Raw genomic sequence first — 13,921 nt, 5'->3', positions numbered from 1 at the left:
TTGGCTCCGTTCCTCTTGGCCGCACCCCTGTCGCCTCCGTAGGCTGAAGCTTGATGGTGACAAGCTTTGGATGTCCCCAAAATACAAGCTTCATTCTCAGCGTCCCGGCTTGGAGGCCGCAGGGAGGCAGACGGGGACCATCCGATGCGCCCAGGCTGAAGCCGGGAGCCGGGAGCTCCATCCTAGTCCCGCGTGGATGGCAGGGGCCCGAGGACTCCCTCAGTGACTGGTCCCCAACCAGCGAGTGGCCACGGGCTTTGCCAGTGGCCGTCACCCCTGCGTGGCGGCCCCGTCGCTGGGCCCAGACTGTGGACATTCGTGCATCGGATTTCTGGGGGCTGTCGCTCCCTGTTTTCCAGGAGCGTGTTTTGGAGGCGGTGAGGGTGGGGGAGAGGAGAGGGCAGAGGGGTGAAGACTTCAGAAACCGGTCGAGTCGGCAAACCTGCAGGGAGACGGGACCCAAAAACGGGGACCGCGGCGGCCTTTCCCAGTCCTACCAGCAGGGGGCAGCAGGCAGACGTCCAATGCTGGATCTGCCCTGAGAGAATGGACTTCCCGCTGTCCGGCCGGACCTTCTTGGGCCGCACGGAATCAGAGACGGACAGGACAGACTCAGATGGACCAGCCTGCTCCCCCCCAGCCAGCCCAGCAGCCTGGCCTCAGAGGCTGCTTGAGACAGATCTTGGAGATTGGCACTTCCAATGCTGTGTGCCCTGGAGCAAGTGGCTTGACCTCTCTGGACTTTCTTTTTCCCTCGCTTATATTGGAGCTTTGTTTATTTGTTTGTTTGGGATGCAGGGCTACAAGAAAGGGGAAAGGGGAGGGAGAGGTCTTCCATCCGCTGGTTCACTCCCCAAATGCCTGCAACGGCTGGAGCTGAGCTGATCCGAAGCCAGGAGCTTCTTCCGGGTCTCCCACGCGGGTGCAGGAGGCCCAAGGACTCGGGCCATCTTCTGCTGCTCTCCCAGGCCACAGCAGAGAGCTGAATTGGAAGTGGAGCAGCCGGGACTAGAACCTGCGTCCCTGTGGGGTGCTGCCTGTGTCAGCTTTACCCACTGCACCACCACTGTGGCCCCAGGCTGAGAGCTGTCCACCCTGAGTCTCTGCCAGGAGGATTCTGGGTATTCACAGGCTGCTCCCCTGGGGGGTGCACGGTGCCCACTGGACCCTGAAGGCTCTGACAAGTCCTGGTCTGATTGACAGCCGCAGGCGGGACTCAGGATTCAGTCCGGTCACAGCTGGCTGATCTGAACCCCCAACCTGTGCTTTAGATGTGCAGAATGACCCCAGGAGGCGGACGCTTACTTAACCCCCAGCTCCCCGAGGCTCAGAGAGGGCAGGCGACCTGGCCGAGGCCACACAGCAGACGGCTGGGATTTGCCTCCCTGAACCCCCGATGGTGGTGGCGTGGACACGTCCAGGCTGCTGTCCAGCGAGCTTGGCTGTAACCCGAGTCTCTCCCAGGCTGGGGGGTGACAGGGCGGATCGGGCGAGGGTGGGGTGGGGTGGGCAGGTGACAGCCAGGGCAGGAGTATTTTCCCAGACGCTGGTGCACAACAGCCTGGCACTGCAGACGGAGGCCCGGAGGGAGACCGAGGGCTGGTCAGCGGGGCACGCAGGGACCTGAGAGTCCAGGCCGTGGCCTTGGCCATGGGCAACAAGCAGAGCGTTTTCACCCCTCAGCAGCTGGAGGAATTCCAGGTGAGAGCAGCAGTCGGAGGGCCTCAGTGGGACTCACAGGAGATCTGCGAAATGGGCCCAGCGCCGGTCATCTGGGTGTGTGGCCGGCTCGGGGGTTCTGGAGCAGGTGCATGTCGGGGCGGGGGGCGTTAGGGTCATCTGGCGGGTGTGTGGCCGGAGGGAGGCGGGGACGGAGGGTTCTAGAAGCAGGGTTGGGGCCAAGTCGGTGTCTCTCCCCCCCATCCCCCCAGGACTGCACCTTCTTCACCAGGAAGGAGATCTTGAGGTCAGCGGGGTCAGGGTCATGGCTGGGGGAGGGGGGTCTTTGCATTTGCCCGGGACACGGGCGTGGGGAGGGGCCGCGGAGGGAGGAGTCGCTTCTTCTAGCCTTGTCGCAGCCTGGGCTTTCTCCCAAGGTTACCTACCGGGTAGCTGCCCAGCGGGTGTGAGCTGGGGAGACGCCCCCGCCCCCTGCCCCCAGGCCTGGAGTCGGGGCGGGGACCCCAGCTGTGGGGGTGGGGGTCCAGAGCCGGCTGTGGGCTGCTGGGGGGGGGGTGGCCCGAGGCTCTGGCATGTTCCCCAGGGTCGGGGTGGTGGTGTCTAGGCAGGGCATGGCCCCCCGAGACCTTGGCCTTGAACTCGGGGCTGTTGAAACCCAAGCTGGCTCGGGGTTCAGCGGCCGAGCGACCCGGGGACATGGCCCCCACGTGTGTGGGCGCGTGGGCCATTTATAATTCATGGGTGCACCTCTCACCCACGCGCCCCGTTGTCCGGGCGAGGACGAGGCCAGCTCGCAAGGGGTCACCCTGAGGCTCCCACAGGCCGGCGCTGACCACCGCCCACCTCGCCCCCCCCCCCCGAGGAGAGGAGAGTCCCAGGGGAGGGGTCCTACGCCCCTGGCTTCGTCAGACAGAGCAACAGAGGCCCAGGGAGGGAGGAGCCCTCGCCCAAGGCCACACGGAATCCCAACCCGAGGGAGGGGGCTTTGCGGGGCTAGGGCCCAGGGGCTCCTGGCTCCCTCGGAGACACCGCCTAGCACCCCGGGGCGCTCGGCCCCATCACGGGAGGAAGGTACGAGAAGGGTGGGCAGGCGTCCCAGGCAGGCAGGTACTGGTCTCCTCCTCCGAGTTGTCCCCCGCGAACTCCTACTCATGCTTCAAAGCCCAGCACCCCTGCTGCCTTCTCTTTGTGAGCTGAGGGCCCGAGGCTCCCGCCTCCCCGGCGTCCGTCTCCCCGCTCCAGGCTCTTCTATCGGTACCAGGACCTGGCGCCCCAGCTGGTCCCGCTGGACTATACCAGCTGCCCGCAGGTCAAGGTGCCCTACGAGCTGATCTGCGGCATGCCCGAGCTGAAGGTACGTCGGCCCGGGGCGGGCAGGCAGGCAGACCGGCAGGGGGACTTCCCTCCATGCCATTATTTCAGCAGTGACCAGCCGGGCTCAGAGACGTCAGGACACTGGGCATGGTCACACAGCAGCGGCCTCACGGAGACAAGATGGAGGGCTGGGGACGGGGCAGGATGGGGTCACTGCTGTGAGGGGCTCCACCCGGGGCCTGCTGCGGGGCAGAGAGTCGGTTCTCTCCATACCAAGCCCTGTATAAAGGCCGGGTCCTCATGGCCGCACGTTTGCCTCATTGTTGACGCCCCTCAAGGGAGCTGGGGTGGAGCATGACCCTCCGTCAGCCCAGCTTCCGGTCTCCTCAGCCCAGCTTCCGGTCCCCTCAGCGCCACAGCCAATAGAAAGCAAGGCTCTCCCAGCCAGGGCAGCCTCTGATTGGTCAGTTCGCATCACGTGTTCTGCCCAGAGCCAATCCACAGTGGCTAAGCCAATGACAATCCTGGATTGGCCATCCTGGGATCACGTGGCTGCCCTTGGAGCTGGAAGTGGTGGCCATGTTGACCAGTGGGGCTTGGAGCGTGGATCCCGGAAGTCCTGTTGGGGAGCCTGGGCGGTAGGGCGCCCTAGGTGTGGGCCCAGCAGAGCGGCGGGTGCTGAGGGTGGGCCGATGGGGGTGTCCCGGCGATTCTGGCCGAAGGCTAGCCTCCGTTATTCCCTCTGGTGCCCAGGATAACCCCTTCCGCCAGCGGATCGCCCAGGTCTTCTCTGAGGACGGCGACGGGCACATGACCTTGCACAACTTCCTGGACATGTTTTCCGTGATGAGCGAAATGGCTCCCCGTGACCTCAAGGCCTACTATGCCTTTAAAATCTATGGTGGGTGCACAGCCCGGGGTAGGCGAGGCGTGGAACAAGATGGAGCCCACCACAAATGGCTCCCCGAGGGCTTTGGGGGCCCGGCCTGCTCCTCCGCCCACCCTGGCCCCTTGCTCACCCCATTCCCGCCACACTGGCCTTGAACACAGCAGATGCCGTGTGCCCCAGGCCCTTTGCACCTGCTGCGCTCGCTGCCTGGGGTACCTTTCCCTCTGTTCCCTCTCAGCCTGTCAGCCTCCATCACCAGGCGGTGCGGCCTCATTTCTCGTAGGAGGGGCCGGCGCTGCACCTGCAGTACCAGCATACCATAGGGACCCCAGTTCGAGTCCCGGCTGCTCCACTTCCGGTCCAGCTCCCTGCTGTGGGAAAGCAACAGGCGATGGCCCACGTGCTTGGGCTCCTGCATCTGCGTGGGAGACCCGGATGGAGCGGACTTAGAGCCCACGCTGCGTAGCTCACGCCATACTTTTTGAATGATGGGTGACATATACTTAGACCATGCAAGCACACAGTAGGCGCGCGCTGAATACTTAGGCAATCCACAAGTCAGACTCCCAGCAGGTCCCTGCACAAGTCCGGTGCAAAGACTACCCAGGCTGTGCGGCAGGCTCTCGGGGGCCGGCCCATGGCCTCGGGTTCTGTCTCTGCGACCAGGGCCAGCCCAGCCCCGCCCCCGTGGCCTGTCCCCCACCCCCCGCCCTGCAGATTTTAACAACGACGACTACATCTGCGCCTGGGACCTGGAACAGACGGTGAGCAGGCTGACGCGGGGGGAGCTGAGCGCCGAGGAAGTGAGCCTCGTGTGTGAGCGGGTTCTGGACGAGGCCGACGGGGACCACGACGGGCGGCTGTCCCTGGAAGACTTCCAGAACATGATCCTGCGGGCGCCTGACTTCCTCAGGTGCCCTGCGGCGTTCACGGCCTGATCCAGTCCGCAGACCGTGCAACTGTCCCTGGACAGCCTTGCGGGAGAATCAGAACCCAGTACCGCCAGGCTGACAGGGAGGGTAACATGGATTAGCCCAGGGGCTACCTGCTGTGCGCTAAAATGGTTTTACCTGCTAGGCCACAGCGCCGGCCTGTGACAGTCCAAGCCCGTGAGATCACCTTCCCCTGGGATAAGCCACAGGTTCCCTGGTAGACGGTCCTGAGCGCCGACACATAGAGGGTCCCCTGCCTGGGGCCGCACCTGCTCCGGTGCCCTGCAGGTTCACCCATTTTGCAGAGGTGCAAACTGAGGCCTAGAGAGAGCAGCGCAGAGCCCCTCCCCGCCACCCCCTTAGCAATTTCCAGGCAGAGCCGCGTCCCCGCGTCTGAGTGCCGGGGGTACCCAGGGGGGCAGCAGGTGACGGCCACGTCGGGGTCCCGGCTTCAGCCTGGCCCAGCCCTGGCCTCTGTGCGGCTTTGAGCGGTTGGCCCATTCATTGTATCTTCAATTAGATGCAGTAACCAACACCTTGATACAATGTTGCTCTTGAAGCCGCAGCAGGTGCCCTGGATGGGGGAGGGGGGAGGGAGTGCTGCCCCCTGCTGGCGCCGCGATGGCCTTCTCTCTCTCTCACAGCACCTTCCACATCCGCATCTGAGCCGGCGGACCCGGGAGGGAGCCCTCCGCGCGCTCGGAGCCCTGGGGACTCTGCCCGGGCCCTGGGCGTGCACTCAGGCCAGCGAGCCTCACCGGACGCACGGCTCCCGACGCTGTGTGACTCAGGGACCGGCCGCACTCTGGTCCGGGATCTCCCTGTTTGTTTAAAAAAAATTTAAAAAAAAAAAAAAAAAAAAAAAGGGAGGCGAGGGCTGCTTTCTAGATCTTTCCACACTTGTGAAGGCCAGAAGTGGCTCTCTACTGTGGCCTGGGAAAGCAGTGGACGATGGCCCAAGTCCTTGGGCCCCTGCCCCTGTGGGGGAGACCTGGGAGCCCTGGAGGTGGGCGTGGCGGGGCCAGGTCAGCACTGGGCACACAGCAGGTGCCTGACCCGGCGGGCACCGTTGACAACCGTGGGAATAGGTCCCCAAAGCACTTTATTAGTGTCCCTGGTCCCTGGGGACTGGAGACAGTGGGGAGGGGAGGCTCAGGGCTAAGGCTGGCCCCCCAGCGGCAGGGGCCCGGAGCCTGGATCGCCCTGTCCTCTAGCAGTACCCTGGCGCAAAGGGCGGCGGCGGGCGATACTCCTCGGGGAGCCAGTCCTCGGGCTGTTCCAAGTCCCCCGGCCGCGGCTCGGACCCGTGGGAGGACAGCGCCCTCACGGCCGCGTGGTGCCAGCTGCGGTGCCTGGGTGTCGGCTCGCTCCAGCTCGTAGACCTGGTGGCCTTCCTGGAGGGGGCGTCTCTGTCTCTCGAAGGCTGTGAGAGGCTTTTCAGGGATGTGGCCACCGAGGATTCCGCGGAGGAGACACTGCCCGCCCGGGCCGGGTGTCCCGAGTGTCCCTGGCTGCCTGTGCTGGCCCCGGAGCCCTGGGTCGCCGCCGTCCGCCCGGGGTCCCGGAGCGACGAGAAGCTCACAGCTGAGAGGCGGGACCTCAGCTGCTCCTGGAGCCTCTTGCCTACTTGCGGCAGCGCTTTGAGGTTCCTCCAGACTCCCTGCCGGGCCTCCCCGAGAGGGGCTTCCGGGCTGGGTCCGCGGTCCGTCTCCGCCGATGGCTTGCTGTCCGTGGGCTGACGGTCGCCGGGGCCATGGGCGGAGCGGCAAGCGTCCTCCGCCAGTGCGGTGGAGTAAATGAAGAGATCTTGGTAGTCCACGTTTTCTGGATCCTCCTGGGGGCAGGAGGGCCCTGCAGCTCAGTCCCACGCGGGGCGAAAGAGGCTGGGCTGGGGCCCGGGACACGCCCGGGCAGGCGGGTCCCAGGAACTTCCCCGCCCACAGCAGCCGTGGGGGAACCAGGCCCCACCCACCAAAATGTCTACGGAAATAGGCCCCGCCCACGGCAGGTCTTGGCCTGTAGGCCACACACACTGAGCCCTCTGAGGACTTGTGCCCCATCCACACAGAGTCTCAGGGCCCAAGCCATGCCCCCTGAATCTAACAGGGAGTCGGGTCCCGCCCACAACAGTGCCGCTGCAGACCACACCCACTGAATAATAATAATAAGGAATCATGCCCGGCAGGTAACAGCTAAGCCCTGGGCCACATCCACGGAGCCTTATAAGGACTCGTGCCCCGCCCACCACAGCAAAGCCCCCGGGCCACGCCCACCAAGCCATATACAGACTCGCGCCCCGCCCACCACCGCTAAGCCCCTGGCCACGCCCACTGAGCCGTATATGGACTCGCGCCCCGCCCACCACAGCGAAGCCCCCCCGGGCCACGCCCACCGAGCCTTATACAGACTCGCGCCCCGCACCCCACAGCGAAGCCAGGGCCGGCCGCGGCCTTGGCGGTCCTCACCTGCCCGCAGGGCTGTGTCAGCAGCTCCTCCGCACGCGACTGGACCGGGTGCTGCTGGTGGAAGGTGACCAGGGCGCCCAGCGAGGCATGGGCCACCTGCTCCCCGGGGATCACGAAGCTGCCGTCGTCCAGGAGCTTGACCATGAAGTGGCGGCAGCAGCCGGGGGCTCTGCGGAGACACCGCCTCCCCTTGAGCGGCCCACAGCCCGCCCGCCCCAGCGCGCCTCCGGTTCCCCACTGGCGACCCGGAGCCGCGAAGGTTCACGCCAAGCCTGGCCAGGGCTCAGTGTAACCCCCGAAGAAGGCTAGGTGCCTAGCACACAGCAGGCGCTCAGTAGATGCTTGGCCAATCTCTGAACGGATGCAATGGCCCACGAAGGGCTTTGAGAGGCCGAGAGGGGTTGAGTGACTTTCTAAGGTCGCACAGCAAGAAATGACAAAGCCAGTCTTAGGCTGTGTGACCCGGGGGCCAAGGGTTTCCCATGGTGGGTAGCTGTAGTTAAGCCATTGGATTTTTTTTTTTTCCCATCCAGAGCAGCCGGGGCTGAGCCAGGCCAAAGCCAGGAGCCTCACCCAGGTCTCCCAGGTGGATGGCACAGACCCAGGCGCTGGAGCCACGCCTGCACCTGCTACCTCCCAGGGTGCGCATGAGCAGGGGAGCAGAGGCGGGAATCCCTCGCAGCGCCCCGACGTGGGGTGTGGCTGCCTGAACCCCGCACCTGCCTTCTGCGGCCGCACACCAAGATCGGATCCGGCTCTGGGCCTCCCCGCGTCTCCCTCCCCCAAAAGGGTCCGACTTGGCCAAGACAAGAATGCCCGCCTGCAATGGTGAAAGCCTAGGCCACGCCCACCGTGCCAGCCGGGGCCCCCTGCCCCGCCCACAAGCCGTCTCCAGGCCAACAGGCCACGCCCAGAGTGCACCTGCCGCCAGCCCGGGCCCCCTAATCCGAGGCTTACTTGTAGGACAGGGTGTAGCCCACGTGGCTGTGGCTGACCCGGATGAGAAAGGACCCCAGCGGCTGTGACTCCAGCAAGTTCTCGGCGGTCCTGGGGGGTGGGGGTGGGGTGGACACACACACACAGGGAGGAGATAGTCAGGGTCCAGGCTCCTGTCCCCCTGGGTCCTCCTAGGACTTTGTGGTTTTTTTTTCCAAACGAACAATCAGAGCCTGGGCTCTCCATGGTGGTCTGAGGCTTCTGGGGAACCTTGATCCCGGGGCTTGTCCATCACCCCCTACCTCTCCCAGGCCAGGCATCACCAATCGATAAGGAGCAGGATGCAGGGGTCACACGGCCTCCTCTCGTGTCCCCCACCCCCACCCATGTTAGGGCTCCTCTGGGCGGATCCGGGTGGCACCGGGAAGGTCGTGGGTTCCCAGCCCCCAGCTCCGCTGCTCATTACACTGTGTGACCTCAGGCCGAGCTCTGTCCGTCTCTGATCCTCAGCAGCCTTAAAGGCACAGCAACCCCATTGCCAGACGAGCTGGGAGCGTCTGTTCCGGATACTAGGGACTTTGATCTGTTTGTTTTTGTCCTTGTCGCCTGCGTGTCCGCGGGGTGTGGGGGGACCCTGAGCAGATCCCACACAGGGACCCAGGGTGAATGGTGCATGTGTCCTGGGACTTTCTCTGGAAGCATTTTTTTGGCTCGATCATGTGCCCAGAATGATGGATGCTTTCTTGGTTACACTGGAAGTAAGCGCTGAGAATTAACTTGTGATGGCCGTGTCCAGTGGGCCGCCAAGGTGCTCCCTCTTCCTGTGCCCACGGCTTCCTGTCCACTTCCTGCGTGCCGAGGGTGGCCCTGGCTGCCTTGTCTCCGTCTATGTGGAGCCAGGCCTCAGAGGGCTGGCTTGCTCACATCCTCACTGGGGTGCTTTGGTTCTATCCGGATGGACTGAGAGGAGCTGTGTTGAGAAGGATTCTGAGGCTGCATCCTGCTCCTTATCGATTGGTGATGCCTGGCCTGGGAGAGGTAGGGGGTGCTGGACAGGTAGAGCTGAGGTCCAGAGAGGGGAAGTCGCTTGCACACGGTCACACAGTGAGTCAAGGAGGAGGCAGTTTTGGGGGCTGGGAAACTCAGATTCGTTACATCGTGAGCCCAGCCTAGAATTCTGCTCAGGATTGGGGCCGAGGAAAGACAGGGCAGGGGGAGGGCGTGGGTTGTGCTCACTCTCTTGAGATGGTGCCATGGAACCATGCGGGGATGCCGTCTTGGGCCAGCTGGTCCATCTGGGTGTGCACAAACCAGTCCAGACGTGGGGGTAGCGGGGGAGGCAGCTTTCTGGCCTCTGTCATGGCTGCCCCAGGGTCGGGGGGACGTTACCTGTGGGTGAGAGAGACAGAGAAAGGGTCAGACTTGGCCCACTGCTCAGCTTGGCTCTGTTCTTGCAGCTTATGGTGCCGCCTCCATCGAGAAGTCCTCCAGGCTGGACAGAGCAATGCATTCAACACCGGCTTGCATTTCCCAAGCACCTACTGTGTGCCTGGCATTTTGTGTGTAGTCACTCAACAGCTCCTTCCAAGAAATCCCTGAAGAGCTTTCCCTTTTGTGTTTAGTCTTATTAACGCCATTATGAGAAGAGCTAGGGAGCTGGCGCTGTGGTGCAGCGGGTAAAGTCGCCACCTGCAGTGCCGGCATCCCATATGGGCACCGGTTCGAGTCCTGGCTGCTCCACTTCCGGTCCAGCTCTCTGCTAATGCACCTGGGGAAGCAGAGGGGCCACCCGGGTGGGAGACCTGGATGGAGGTCCAGGCTCTTGGGGAGTGAACCAGTGGATGGAAGATCTCTCTCTCTCTCTCTCTCTTCCTCTCATTCCTTCTCTCCAACTCTGCCTTTCAAATACATAATAAATAAATCTCAAAAAATTATCCATCCATCCATTCATCATCCTGTCATCTATCTTTCCATCCATATAGCTATCTGTATCCATTCACCCATCCACCTATCCATCCACCCATCCACCCATCCACCTATCCATCCATCCACCCACTCATCCATCCACCCACCCAACCACCCATCCACCCACCCATCCACCCACCCACCCATCCATCCATCCACCCAATCACCTACCCACCCATCCATCCACCCACCCACCCACCCATCCATCCATCCACCCATCCACCCACCCGTCCATCTGTCCTCCGTCGATCTGTCCATCCACCCACTTACCACCCATTCGCTGTTCCGTGTGTCTATGTATCTACCTATCCTGAGGGCCCTCCCCGAAACTCATGGAAAATGGAATAAAATGTGAGTTTATGTTGGTGAAAAACCATTTTTGAAATCCATGCCAGGGAGTCTTCCGGAGCGTCATGGTCAGCAGCTGGGGCCCTGGCTGGGGTGTTCACAGCCCACACTGAGACACCAGGTTCGATCCCTGGCCCCGGCTCCTGATGCCAGCTCCCTGCTGGTGAAAACCTTGGGAGGCAGCGGGGAACGGCTCCAGATGCTGCGTCCCTGCTAACCGCGTGGGAGACCCGGATTGAATTCCTACCTCAGCTTCCGTGTGTGGGAGCTGTCTGTCTGTCTCTCAAGTAGATAAAAATTGAAAGGAAAAGTTCGTAAAAGTGTGAACTGTAAATAAATAAAAAAAAAAAAGCGCTATGCATGCAATTCAGAGAAACCTTTTTTTTTAAAGGTTGGTTGATTTATTTGATGGGTTGTTTGCCCCCTAGCGGTGCCGACTTTCAGAACACGTCCCCGTTGTAGAACACACACACACACACACACACACACACACACACACACCTGCAAAGCATTCTGGGAAAAGAGGCACTTGAAAAACCCGTAGATGGATTTCAACTTGGCTTGTGCGTGTGTGTGCAGAGACAGAGCGAGAGAGCAAGAGAGAGAAAGCGAGAGAGAGAGAGAGAGAGAGAGAAAGAGAGAGAGAGAGAGAGAGAGATCCCATCAGGCTGTTCACTCTACAAATGCCATTGCCATGGCCCAGGCTGGACCACGGGCCAGGTACTGAACCCAGGTCTCCCATGTGGGTAGCAGGGGACCCAAGTGCTGGGGGCATCACCTGCTGCGTTCTAGGGTGTGTGTTAGCAGGAAGCTGAGCCAGAACCGGAACCCAGGCACTCGGATACGGGCCGTAGGCATAGGAAACACCTGGTCAAACACCCAGCCCTAAATTAAATATTTTAATTCTGTTTCCCCTAAACTTTGTGATGCACTCTTGTAAGTGGGTGCATAAAATAATTCATGAATCCTGTGGTTACCTAGCACAGCCTTACAAACTTATGCTTTTTTCTACTTGGAAGAACTCCTACTTAGCCTTCAAAATCCCACAGAAATGTCCCCTCTTCCTGGCAGCCCACACACCCTTCTCTGCTCCCCACCCTCCCAGCCTTCCTCCCCTGGCCCCAGACGTGACCACACGCATTTGGGGTCTACTTGCCTGGCTGTTTCTGCCGCCCAGGGACCTGGAGCTGGGCTCTTTGGTCTCGTGCTTGGCTTTGTTTTCTTTGTCCCCAGCATTACTTGGCGCTGGGCTGGCACGGAGGACGATGGGGAGGAGGCCGGTGGCCGAGGAGGAACTGTTTGGGGATGCATGGACGCCTGCTGAGTTTCAAACTTTTGAGTTTTCCCGACTTCCCTGCCCCTACAATCCAACCCTGACAAGCTTCCTTTACCCAGAATGCATCGGGCTCGCTTGCCGTCTCCCCTCCATGCCTCTGCCTGCCAGGAGTGACTCCCCCCCCCAACCCAGTTTTCCCCTCCGAGGCCTCCTCCTCCAGGAAGTCCTCCCTCATAGCCTCCAGAAATTTCCTCCTCATTTCAATGCCTGTCAGGACCCCTTCTGGCCCAGCCCGGACCCCATGCTCTGTCTCGCTGGGGGGGGGGGGTGTCTGGGGACTCTGAGGCTCCTACCTGGGAGACTCCTGGGTGGCCCTGGCCCTCCCTCCGGGCTGTACAGAGCCGGCTGCAGGAGCCTTGGTTTCAGTTCAGGGTCTGTGCGTCAGCAGGGTGGGGCGGGGCGGCCCCTTGTGGTTCCTGCTTCCTCAAGAGGTGAGCCCTGGGGGCCCGCTGTGCTCGGCTCACCTCGCTGCCAACAGCATTTCTCTTATTCCCAAAGATTGATTTATTTGAAAGGCAGAGTAACAGAGAGCAGTGGAGAGAGAGAGGGAGAGAGGAAGAGAGGGAGAGAGGGAGAGAGGGAGAGAGGGAGAGAGGGAGAGAGGGAGAGAGATCGATCCAGTCTAGTCCCCCAAATGCCCACAATGGCCAGGGCCGGGCCAGGCTGAAGCCAGGAGCCAGGAGCTCCATCCGGGTCTCCCACGCAGGTGCAGGGACCCAAGCACTTGGGCCATCCTCCACTGCTTTCCCAGGCCACAGCAGAGAGCTGGATCGGAAGAGGAGCAGCCGGGACTCGAACCCGTGCTCCGACCCAGAACAGTGGCCTCTGTTGCTGGTGGCAGCTGTGCCACAACATTTACTGAGTGCCTTCTGTGTCCAGGCCCTCAGGGGACCACAGGAATGACAACCCTCAGGGTACCTAGGGCCCAGCAAAGACGGATGGGAGGTTGTCCACACCCTACGTCTGAGGTCCTGGATTTCAGTCTGGCTCCAGCTCCAGACTCCAGCCCCTTGCTCACGCGTACCCTGGGAGGCACAGGTGCTGGCTCCAGCACTCGGGCCCCCGCCACCCACACAGGGGACCCGGATGGAGCTCCCAGCTCCTGGCTTCAGCCCCAGCTGTTGTGGACATTTGGGGAGTGGACCAGAGCCCGAGTGCTGTCATCCGTCTGCCACTCAAATAAAAAACCAATAAACAAAGGTTAGAACATGGCCGGCCTGCCAGCTGTGGGAATGCCCAGACAGAGGGGCGTCGGGGGGGTCTCCAGGAGTCCGTGTGATTTGGGGAGTGGGGTGCGGAGAAGGTGGGGGGCATGGCACAGCAAAGGCCCTGAGGCCGGCTGGAACCCCGACACCCTGGGGGGGCGGAGGGGAGGTCTCTGGCCACACAGGGCCACGCCCCGAGTTCCTTGGTGGAGAGCACATTGGCGTTCCATCTCACGGCTGTGGCGGCCTCAAAATCAGCAGAGCCCAGGGCTGGGTTCGTTGTGAACTGTCCCTGATCAGCGTGGTCATTTTTTTTTTTTTCAAGCCTCTTCGGCTATTAAAGTGAGTGAAAGCATAGTGGGGCTCATGCACGTATTGGGGGCCCTGGGGGCAGCCCCCCTGCACCTGGCAGACGGACACACACCCACCCTGCCCCGGGCATTCAGGCAAAACCACTTCCTCTTTTCCCAGCTGAAACGGCCTCCCCAGGGGGCCTACAGCCGCAGCCCAGCCTGACTAGTACCTCCCTCTCCTCCTCACAGCAGGGGTGGGTGCTGTGGGTTGTGGGTTAGCCCTGGGGTCTCACTGCTCTGCTGTGTGACCTCCTGGGAGTAGCTCAGCCCCCCCAGCCTCAGTCGCTGCATCTGTGCAGTGGGCACAGGGGCCCTCCTTAAGGCCCGTGAAGACAGCAGAAGACACGACTCATGGGGCCCGGATGGTGGCACCTGCAATGCTAACACTGCACACTGGAGCACGGGTTTGAGTCCCAGCTGCTCCACTTCCAACACAGCTCTCTGCTGTGGCCTAGGAAAGCAGTTGAAGATGCCCGGAGTCCTTGGGCCCCTGCACCC

At 62.1% G+C, this 13,921-nt stretch overlaps 2 protein-coding genes across 3 annotated transcripts; one reads left to right on the top strand and one right to left on the bottom strand.

The window, feature by feature from the left end:
- The first annotated feature begins 1,536 nt into the window (after positions 1–1,536).
- CIB3 (calcium and integrin binding family member 3) lies at positions 1,537–5,883 on the top strand. Its single transcript, XM_002722091.5, has 6 exons — positions 1,537–1,701; positions 1,932–1,966; positions 2,923–3,034; positions 3,748–3,895; positions 4,601–4,796; positions 5,460–5,883. The coding sequence occupies exons 1-6, from the start codon at positions 1,651–1,653 to the stop codon at positions 5,479–5,481; spliced, it is 564 nt and encodes a 187-aa protein (XP_002722137.1). The 5' UTR covers positions 1,537–1,650; the 3' UTR covers positions 5,482–5,883.
- Positions 5,884–5,897: 14 nt separating this feature from the next.
- HSH2D (hematopoietic SH2 domain containing) lies at positions 5,898–12,376 on the bottom strand. 2 transcript variants are annotated; one of them, XM_008249323.4, is made up of 6 exons: positions 12,159–12,376; positions 11,686–11,824; positions 9,453–9,605; positions 8,238–8,327; positions 7,281–7,449; positions 5,898–6,649 (listed from the first exon to the last, which is right to left on the bottom strand). In XM_008249323.4, the coding sequence occupies exons 3-6, from the start codon at positions 9,575–9,577 to the stop codon at positions 6,026–6,028; spliced, it is 1,008 nt and encodes a 335-aa protein (XP_008247545.2). In that variant the 5' UTR covers positions 9,578–9,605; positions 11,686–11,824; positions 12,159–12,376; the 3' UTR covers positions 5,898–6,025. The 2 variants fall into 2 exon arrangements, with proteins under 2 accessions (XP_008247545.2, XP_051691697.2); XM_051835737.2 differs by having other exon boundaries at positions 11,686–11,846; positions 12,159–12,249.
- Positions 12,377–13,921: the final 1,545 nt, after the last annotated feature.

The sequence above is a fragment of the Oryctolagus cuniculus genome, chromosome 16 (genome assembly GCF_964237555.1).
Source record: "Oryctolagus cuniculus chromosome 16, mOryCun1.1, whole genome shotgun sequence".
In the NCBI taxonomy this organism is placed as follows: domain Eukaryota; kingdom Metazoa; phylum Chordata; class Mammalia; order Lagomorpha; family Leporidae; genus Oryctolagus; species Oryctolagus cuniculus.
This window is presented reverse-complemented; position numbering and strand designations above follow the sequence as displayed.

What these genes read in the sequence shown, in the direction of transcription:
- CIB3 (XM_002722091.5), top strand. Translation starts at nt 1,651, where the DNA reads ATGGGCAACAAGCAGAGCGTTTTCACCCCTCAGCAGCTGGAGGAATTC. An exon ending in AGCAGCTGGAGGAATTCCAG is followed by an intron (nt 1,702 to 1,931) that starts GTGAGAGCAGCA and finishes CCATCCCCCCAG; the next exon opens with GACTGCACCTTCTTCACCAG. An exon ending in ACCAGGAAGGAGATCTTGAG is followed by an intron (nt 1,967 to 2,922) that starts GTCAGCGGGGTC and finishes TCCCCGCTCCAG; the next exon opens with GCTCTTCTATCGGTACCAGG.
- HSH2D (XM_008249323.4), bottom strand. Translation starts at nt 9,577, where the DNA reads ATGACAGAGGCCAGAAAGCTGCCTCCCCCGCTACCCCCACGTCTGGAC. An exon ending in CATGGCACCATCTCAAGAGA is followed by an intron (nt 8,328 to 9,452) that starts GTGAGCACAACC and finishes CCCACCCCCCAG; the next exon opens with GACCGCCGAGAACTTGCTGG. An exon ending in TGACACAGCCCTGCGGGCAG is followed by an intron (nt 6,650 to 7,280) that starts GTGAGGACCGCC and finishes TCCTGCCCCCAG; the next exon opens with GAGGATCCAGAAAACGTGGA.